This window comes from Dipteris shenzhenensis, chromosome 4 (assembly GCF_047967505.1).
Source record: "Dipteris shenzhenensis isolate YYH24624 ecotype China chromosome 4, Dip_SZ_1.0, whole genome shotgun sequence".
NCBI classification, from domain to species: Eukaryota; Viridiplantae; Streptophyta; class Polypodiopsida; order Gleicheniales; family Dipteridaceae; genus Dipteris; species Dipteris shenzhenensis.
Genome location: NC_141599.1, coordinates 46662469 through 46671935, shown reverse-complemented (window position 1 = coordinate 46671935; position 9467 = coordinate 46662469). Strand labels below are relative to the sequence as shown.

The following is a 9467-nucleotide window of genomic DNA, read 5'->3' as shown; positions in this document are numbered from 1 at the left end:
GACTCCACCAAACTTTGGACTGATGAAAGTGATACTTTTGTTCTTCCCAAGCATTGTGAGCAGGTGCATACTAAAGATTTAATTAATTGAAGATTTGATTTTTAAAGATCCATTGATACATGTACTTAAGCATAATTTCATATATATAATTGATGGCATTTGGCACCCATCTTCAATAAAGGTGGTTTTTCATCTGAATCGTTCTGACCCAAGATGGTGGTACATGATCCAAGTTGCATCACGAAGTAAGCAAATTTTTGAAGATAGAGATGTGGATATGGAGATGCCACTACCAATCTAGCGAAGCCAAGAGGAAGATGCGCATAATGACATCGTACAGGAGGAAGATGGAGATCACGATATTGAGGAAGAAGATGACAATCATCAAGAATCACCACACTTTATTGAAGAAGATGATCAAGTCTTAGGTGAACGTACGATGCTAGAGTACGATGATGATATAGGAGATCAACTCGGTATAGAGTTAGAGATAGACTTGTTTGGTGCATTAGACTTGGCTCAGGATGTAAGCTGTTGATGTAAATGCTCTTCATTGGTTTCATCTCAAACTTGGACATGGATATATGAGCTTCAAAGGCTTGATGTACATGCTCTTGTACTTTTATTCTCTCAAAGGATCAAACATGTCTGAAAAGGAAAAAAAATTGTCATTGGGAAAAACTATCTTTTAAAGTCGATATGGGAAAAAACACTCTCTGTAAAACATCGCTATAGGAAACTGTCTCGGTATCGCTATATAGCAACCATTCACAAGTCTAATAAGTGTCGCTAAATAGCGACCATTTACAAGTCTAATAAGTGTCGCTTTATAGCAACACTTGTCTAAAGTCGCTATATAGCGACACTTAACGAATCTTGCTTTGGTTACCGACGATTAGCGCCCCGCGCATGCTAAACATTGGTGCTTAAGCATCATAATAGGACCCGTGTGTAGTAGTGATTGTAACATAATTAAAATCTAAGCTCATCTTGTACTCACAATCATGGCTATTTCTAGTTAGTCTTGTTTACACAGAGTGGAGTAGACACAACTTAGCATCATATTTGTTGGTGTTTTCATGAGCTCGTGTTAAGCATAAAGGTATGTATAGCCACTCTTACCTAGCTAGCTGCATCTTTTGATTCTATTGGAATTGAATGAATGATGACCATTAACTAGGTAGCCTAGGTTTATAGGCAAGTAATAACTGAAGGAATTCAACCAACGGAGGCAACCTGTTGATGATGTTGAAAGCATGCTTGTACAAAGAGGAAGGAGAAAAAGGGCTTCCATGCATGCAAGATCTCGATGTAGCTTCTACCATCTGATTGGTTCATGGGTGCAGGTTGATGATGGGCAGCGGCACGCATGTAGCCCCCTAGGCGGTTGTTTGCATCCATAGATTTGCATTGGATCCATTCTCGCATTCTGAGTGTGCCTAACATTTTCACATGTTCAAGTTTTGGCTTGTCAACCAACTCTTCCACATGGTCATTCCCACGCAACGTCAGTCTATTTGTCTCTTCTCCTCCTTTCGTCCTCAAGCTCTGATGAAGGCTTTCCTCCTCCCAAGCTTCTCCTTAGCCACATTCTCCCCAAGCTCCTTTCCCCCCAGATTCTCTTCCATCGTGCTCCCTCCCTTGTTGACTCTCCACCTTCCCACTTGGGTCACGTGGCATGCATTGTTCACCCTCTTCTCCTCTTCTTTCCACTTTCCCTAGCCCTCCTTTCCCCACTTGTCCTCCTCCCAAGTCATGCAACCCACTATCACATTTAATGATGGAGTCGATCGTCTACTTCTCCTCACCCTAGGTCATGTAGTGACACTTGAAGTAGGAGTCATGATCTATGGCAGGAGTTTGATCTATGGCCGCAGGGGAATTTTGCTTTGGCATAGGGCTATTTTGTTGTGGCAATCACTCTTGAAGCATTTTTGTTTTTTTTCCACTCCATGGCATCTCTTTTTGATGCTCGGGGTTCACTTATAAATATGTAAGCATAGTAAATGGGTTTAATAAAATGAGTTCTAAAACCCCTTTTTACACATTTTGCACATACAAGAGGGTATCATATAAAGGGGGTATTGACCTAGGGTGCCAACTCAATATTTAATATGTTGCTACCCTCATCCAAACTCTAGGGTATGGGGGGACAAGGTCCATTGATATGCATGGATTTCCTTAAAAATTTTCAAATATGCAAGGGAAAAATATGAAAATATCATGTCCCCCACCCTCAAAATATAAGGTATATACCTTGAAAAATATGCAAGATTTTAAGATTTTTACATATTTTTCATAATATGTGAGGCCCATGGGGGGGGCCCTTTTGGATGAGGGGGGGTAAAACAAAAAATACACTAAAATATGAAAACCCATCTCCTTTCAAATTAATGTAACCTTTTCATGTGTTACCCAAATTTCAAGGTGTAAAGACATATTTGAAGCTCTTTTAGTATAGAACACAACCATGTTACTTTGAATAATTTCTACTCATGGCATATTGTTAAATTCATTTCATACTCAAGATTTTGATGGGTTTTCTTACTAAAGGGAGTTGGCGCCCTAGGGGTATTCACAGTTCTTTAGGAGGAAAAGGCAATGCAAAGGTAATCTTCTTAGACCTTTCCATGTTCAATATTCATTTCTTTTCATCATTGCCCTTTGCGGCTTCTTATTAGTGATAAGTTTTCCATTTTGAGGAGAGGGTGGCTTCGTTGTTGGATTGCATTGATAAAGTTCACGAGTTGTAGGATAAACCTAGTAGCAACGGATTTTACAAGAGATATTGGCATGTTCCCTTCATGTAAGTGTGGAACTGATGGAGCTGGTGAAGGTCACAAGTGCGGCTCGAGATGGAAAATGATTTCTCCCCCATGAGACCTTTAGCTCTTGACAATATAAAATTCACACTCATTGTAGCTTCAGACATGGGAATAGCTATAACAGCTCCATCGCACTAATGATTTGTAGTTTTGCTCACCTTGGTCTCATAAGCTTATCGCCTATGGCTATTAAACATGGCCCTATTAAATCTCATTTTTTCATCGCTTTCTTTAGTAGATCTACTCATTGAACATCTTCTTTGCTACTCTTTTTGGGACAAATTTGCATGCTGGCTAAGCACTATACCAATCATTGAAGATTCAAAGTGGCTTCTCCCTTGAGTTGGATCTTTTAAAACATTGTCTTTTAGGAAGAGTCCCATTTACTGGCATGCCTCCCTATCATGAAATATCTTTCATCTTTGCTTGAGGTTCATGGTTTTTTCCATTTGATGCTTGAGGGACAACAAGCTCTAACAATTCTTAGTCCTTCAGAATCAAGAAAAGGGTGCTCCCTAGCCCCCTTCTTCCAATGCCATTAGGGGTGGATCTCCCACCCCTTGGTCAAGATGACAATGCCTTAGCTAAGGCTATAAAACCCCCCCAAACTCTAGATGAGGTGGAAAATGAAGGGCCAGCTCTCAACAACACTCAAGATTATTCTAGCACCCAAGCAACAAGTGCTTTGTTTTGGGAACACATATCCTCAACAATGCCAAACTTCCATTGAAGGAGGAGAATGCTAGCCTTTTAGACAAGGATAAATCTAATCCCAAGATGTGTAAGTGGACCATTGTTTTTATATGTACAACAAATAGGGTGTGAACTATACTTGGAAGCAATGCATGGATAGGTGGAATCATGTGTACAAAGGTTGGAAAGTAATCTATGACTATGTTTGTAACACTCCTTTGGGGCTTTCTACATATTGGGCCATGGATGCTTAGCCACACATCAAAATCAAGTTGCCACCATGCTTTGAGGAGTGTATCTACAATGCCATTGATGCCTTCTTTGGAAGTTCTCACATTGTGGATTCTGGGGACATACTAGTTGATATTTCTAGTGATGTGCAAGGTATAGTTTTCCTTTTTGTGAGGTATAGTTATGTTAATCTTTGTGTTTGTAATATAATTGTATACCTGTTATTTTTCTTGATATAACTATGCATGCAAATTTCATATATTGTTGTGTTTTTTGGTTGCTCTAGCTCTATGAAAAAGACGAGTGATTACATGTGCAAGACGTCAACAAGCACACATGCTAGAGGTTAATATATCTCATAGTCATTCAATTCTTACATTTATGGGTGTAGTAAATGCATATAAGTACTCGCCATCTGTGCCAAGTAAGCATTTTTCTTATATGGGCATCAATTGCCCTTCAACTTCATTAAAGATTGCATGAACATATCATGGATCTTTGTCTTAGGTGGTCTTTCAATCCAATTGATGAGTGGACAACCAGTGATGGTTTGTGATTCAAGTTGCAACTAAAAATTGACATGTCTTTGAAGATGTTGAAAGAAGAGAATGAAATGGAAGATCAAGAAATAGATGGGTTGGAAGCTAGCACTTCCAATACCTCTTCTCCAAGAGTTTTGGAACATGAAGATAGTTTGAGTTCCTTAGAGGGTTTCTCAAAAAGATCTTGATCTACATATTGAACATGTGCAAGACCTAGCCAGGGATGATTGGGAGGATAAGCATCAATCTCACAATGAAGAATCAAGTGAGGCTTTGATTGATTAAAGGGTAGAGTCCTTTAATCAACGTTGGTTGTGAAATTATTTGAATTTGATTTTGTTATTGCAAGGTGTAGGGTGAAAACCCACACTATCCAAATTTGATGATCGATGCTTTTTTGACACTGTGTTTTTTTCCAGAGGCTTTAATGATGCTAATATCGACATCAATATTGATGCTTTAAAAAGCCTATGTAGCTCGAGCTTGAGATCTTTCCATTTAGATATCTCCAAACTTGCTTCAATCTACCAAATCCTCTCTCAACTACAATATGGGTTGAGGAGAGGTGAAAGTTGAACCTTCTTTGTGTTTCGGTGCTTGGAAGCGAAATGGCCATTGCTGATTTCGCTAACGCTCTTGTGTGGGTGTCCACATCACCACCCTAAGGCCCTGTGTGGAAACAAGCCCTAAGGTCAGGTTCACACCACTTGTTAGGCCATGGACGATGAAAAGAAATAGGAGGAAGATCGGGCGGGTGTTGTGGTTCACACCAGCCAGCATTAGTTTGTATAACAAGATGAATGATTTATATCATTAAAGAGGCTTGCCAAAAAACAAATAAGTAAATGCAAGAGCTGCGTAGGCATTTAAAGAGGGCACCCTTTGCACATGTGGCACTCTCAATGGCCAATCAACTATTTCCACCTATCATGTAGTCCTTAAATTGAAAGAAAATTATTTTACCTTTCAAAAGTTGGAGAACCATAAGTATACCCTTCCCACACATAGGGCAGGCCAAAAGATTGGTCTCATGGAAGGATGATCTTGTGTGGGAGAGTCAAGGAGGGTTCAATCACCATTTAGTCCATGTTGTACTAAGATTTTGTCGGTGGCCCATAGAGTGGGCAGCCTTCACATAGTGGACACTATTTTGTGTCAAAATAGTGTTCGATGTCTGGGCCTTGCTTTCTTATTGGCCCACTTATCATATGGAGGGGGTGTGAACTCTGCTTAATAGTACTACCTCGTGGCTTGAACTTTTGGTGTAATTTTCACGCCCTACAACGAGAGAGTGTTGCGAAATATTTAGTACGCCATCATTTGTAACTCAGGGAGAGGAGGTTGTTAGGTGAACTTTGAATATGCTCTCTCCACTGCATAGGGGATTTTTAAAGAAAGATCCACCACGGACACGGGGGACAGGCTATATATATTATAGGTGAAGACAGAAGAGAGAGAAAGTTATAATAAAGAAGGAAAAAGGCGATGAGGTCTTGGGGACGTTATTAAATGAAAAGGGCAAGTAAGTCACGGAGAAGGTCAGGGAACGTTACGGAGGGTATTTAATGGGGTGGCGCTGACGTGGCTTCCCATCGGGCAAGGGTCGTAAAGCCACGTGGTAGCACAACGTCAAAGCGTGGCTGTTAATAAGGTACAACGTGACAGCTCGGCTGGTGATTTGGCAGAGCGGAACGGCTGTGGCAGACGTGGCCTCGTGCTGACATGGCAGTCGCCACGGGAGGCACGGACTCCACGGAGAGCTGAAGTGGCAGGCACTGCCAGGCAGAACGGAAGCTGACGTGGGAGCGGGCAGCAAAGCTGGAGAAAGGGATGTGGACGTGGCGAGCTGACGTGGCGTCGGAGAAGGAGGAAAAACGGATTGCAATAATGGGAATCTAGATCTGGGATCTAGGGAGGATTCGGAGATGACGTGGACGGAGCCGTACTGTCACTCTGAAATTTTCACTCAAACTGTCCACACTGTGGCTTCTCCTGCTGTTTATTAACAGTTCTTTTTGTTTGTGGGAGCTGGCGAGCTCGTAGCTATGGCGATGGCTGTCGCATGCAGCCAGCTATCGCCATCTCCCCTTGTCTCCTTCTTGCTCCCCTCGCCTCCCTGACCTTCTTCCTCCTTCCTGTACCTCCAGCCGCCCCCGCCTCATCGTTGCTCTCCCCGCTCCTTTCAGCTTCCCCGATCTCATATCGCAAAAAACCTTTACCGTATCCCCCCCCCCCCCCAGTCGTTCTGCATCACCTCTCGATTTGACACCCTTCGCAGCCTCCGCCGCACCCGCCGTAACTTTTATCCCTGCCCGTGCCATGTGCCCCCTGCTTCGCCGATCGTCCCTCTGTCAGTTGAGTTGCTAAGGCTCGCTGTCATCGATTTCGACGGGCATTTTTCGATCGGAGAGTGTCAGGAAACGAGTTTGCGACTATCAGCGCCCCTGGCCTAGGCTATGGAGGCGAGGAAACGGGAGATGGAGGGGCAGGGTCCTCAAAAGCTCTCCCCCGCAAGCGAGACCACCGTTTACGTCGACAGCGATCAAGATCCTTCTGAACGAACCCCTGTGTTTGTCGCTCGAGAGACTGCTATGCAAGCTCTCAACACCATTGTGCAAGTGCATTTCGAGAAGACACTTGAGAAGAAAAGATCAGTCGACATGCAGAAGAAAGAGCTGTGGAAAATGTTTCAGTTTTTCTTTGTGTTCTTAGCTATTCTCTTCGCTGGAGTAGTGCAGTCCACGAGGCTTCGGTGCAGACACTTTTGGATGCCCATTCTATTATGTTTCCTTGGACACGCCATTTTCTACGTGGCCATGGCACAAACTCTGAGGTGTATCAACGGATTCAAATATCAGCGTCGCTGCCACAAACTTACTCTTGGCCTCGCCACGGAGAAGTTGAAGAGGCTCAAGTTGAGTTCTGGGGAGTCTGTACCAGAAGATGAGTTCGAGGTGCGGTATCAAGAACCCGGAGAGGCTTATTTCAACAAATTTAAGCGGAAGTGGGCTTTGTTCTTTGCCTTTCTTGTTGTCACTTTCTTCTCTATGGTTGCTGCGACAACAACTCTTTTGTGCGCTTGAGACACTGACGGAGTTAAACGATCTGAGGTGCTTTTGTCGGATGCAGCAGATCGTTTTTTCTGCTGTAAGTGATTTACAAGAAAGTAAGCACGTATGTTGCACACTACCAACTTAGCAGCTTAAGAAAATGTTTGCCTAAGTGGCGCTTGCGTCTGTTGGTTTTTAGGCTATGTTTTCAAAGATCCGGTCGGGCAACTTAAGTGGGAGTTCCCAGCGCGATTACGAGTGCAGTATATTATCTATTTATTTGATGCTTTCTTCGGGAATACAGGGCGATTACTTTCTGATGCAATCACTCTCGATGTGCTCTCAGGAAAATAGAGTTAGTAACATGCCGACGCTCCTAAAACTGCCCCTCATAATCTCACCTCTTCGGAACGGCAATGGAGGGGGTATGTACTAGATCCAGAAAAATGTATCATTGCCACAAATACTTGCCCTATGGAAAATTGACTTAAAACTGTGTTTGGACATGCCGATGTTCATAAAAGCTGCTCATAATCTCAGCTTTTTAGGAACGGTAGTGAAGGGCATATCTGCTAGAGTCAAGACAACTGTATCAGCGTAATTTTGCCCGGCAAGTGTCCTCTCTCCATCGTTCGACTCTTGTGCGTTCAGAAAAACTTGTCAGGTTCTCAGAAATACTCTCAAGAATGAAGCTGGATGCATGTGCTGCTGTGCTGGACTCGGTTCAAATACACAAGGCACACGCAAGAACAAAGTTCAATGTATGTGCTGACGTGCTTAGGTTACTCTATACAGAGCCCAACTCTCTGTTTATACCCAGCCTCAAATACCCTGCATGTAGACTAGGATCTCGATTTAGAAGACATGGGTAAGTTTTTGTTAGTAGAAAGAAGCTGATTGGGCAGGTATACATGGCTAAGAGGGAGAAAGCGAGAGTGAGAGAGCAATGACAACCAGTATGATGGCTTTAGGAACACACAAACATAACAAACCTATGGCATGACTTAAAGGAAATCAGACAACAATTAACAAATTGTGAAACAGTTTCAGCAAGGCCTCAGAATGCTAAGAGCAGTGTTTCTACCAAATGCGAGTATAAAAATTGCAATGAAAGGAAACCAAGTAACTATTTCGAGCATGATGATGATAAATTATGGAGAAGTCAACATCCTGGTATATCATGAACACCAATTTGCACACATACTTAATGCATGCATGGTGGAGGTTATGACTTGAAGCGTGTAATGGGACTTTTCTTGAATCTGGACTCTTGTTTCTATTTTGGTATTCTTAGTCTTAGACCTGTTTCTATGGCATTTTTTTCCTACCAATCTTGATCCGAAGTAAAGTGAGCAAAGTGAGCAAAGTGAGCTAGAATCTTTTAGATTCAAGGGATTGATGCAACTTGGGGTATATCAATATCAAAGCCATACATCATACCATCATGTTAACAGTGCATCTAGAAGAAGCCATGACAAGTACAAATTTCAAATCAACCATTGAAGTATCTGGAAGACCCAGCCTCAATGTTATTCATGACATTATTGGATGCTAGAGCGTACTGAACGTAATGCTGAGTTGAAGTTATTCAAGGATAGCCTGAAGGGCTTGAACAAGAAGCCATTTTGTCGTTGAGAACTTTTTTTCATGTTAGCTTGTTGGTGATCTCTCTTATAAATCATTCCGTACTTTTTAACCATTTGGTGTTGGTGTAGATTGTAGTGGGATCTTAATGGATGACCTGTTTCTTAGACCTTCAGCAACATAACATTGGTTGCTTTGAACGATGAAAAAGTGCATAAATGCTGCAGCAGGTGTCCTTTAAGATTTTATTGCAATAACCTCTGTCTCTATGTGTGTATGTGTGTGTTGGTTGTTTGGAAGATATGCTTCTATTCCAGAGTTTAATCATTTCTTCTCCTGCTGTTGCTAATGTGCTCTCTGTATTTAGTTGAGTAGTAGTTGTCCCACTCTAGGGCAGCTATGAATGTAAATGCTTTCTTAGTGAAAATTCCCATGCTTCGGTCTTTACAGGATGCTCATTCCTTGGGGATCTTCCTCAGGCCCAGTTGGAAGTTTTCCTGTTTTTAGTTCCGAGTAGTAGCTGCCCACTTTGGGACAACTAT

The 9467-nt window shown here is 42.3% G+C and overlaps 1 protein-coding gene across 1 annotated transcript; it reads left to right on the top strand.

Annotated features, from left to right (window-relative positions):
* The first annotated feature begins 6336 nt into the window (after positions 1-6336).
* On the top strand, positions 6337-7515 carry LOC147902961 (uncharacterized). Its single transcript, XM_087373579.1, has one exon. It carries the CDS (start codon positions 6748-6750, stop codon positions 7372-7374), a length of 627 nt encoding a protein of 208 aa, XP_087229705.1. The 5' UTR covers positions 6337-6747; the 3' UTR covers positions 7375-7515.
* The last annotated feature ends 1952 nt before the right edge of the window (positions 7516-9467 follow it).

What these genes read in the sequence shown, in the direction of transcription:
- LOC147902961 (XM_087373579.1), top strand. Translation starts at nt 6,748, where the DNA reads ATGGAGGCGAGGAAACGGGAGATGGAGGGGCAGGGTCCTCAAAAGCTC.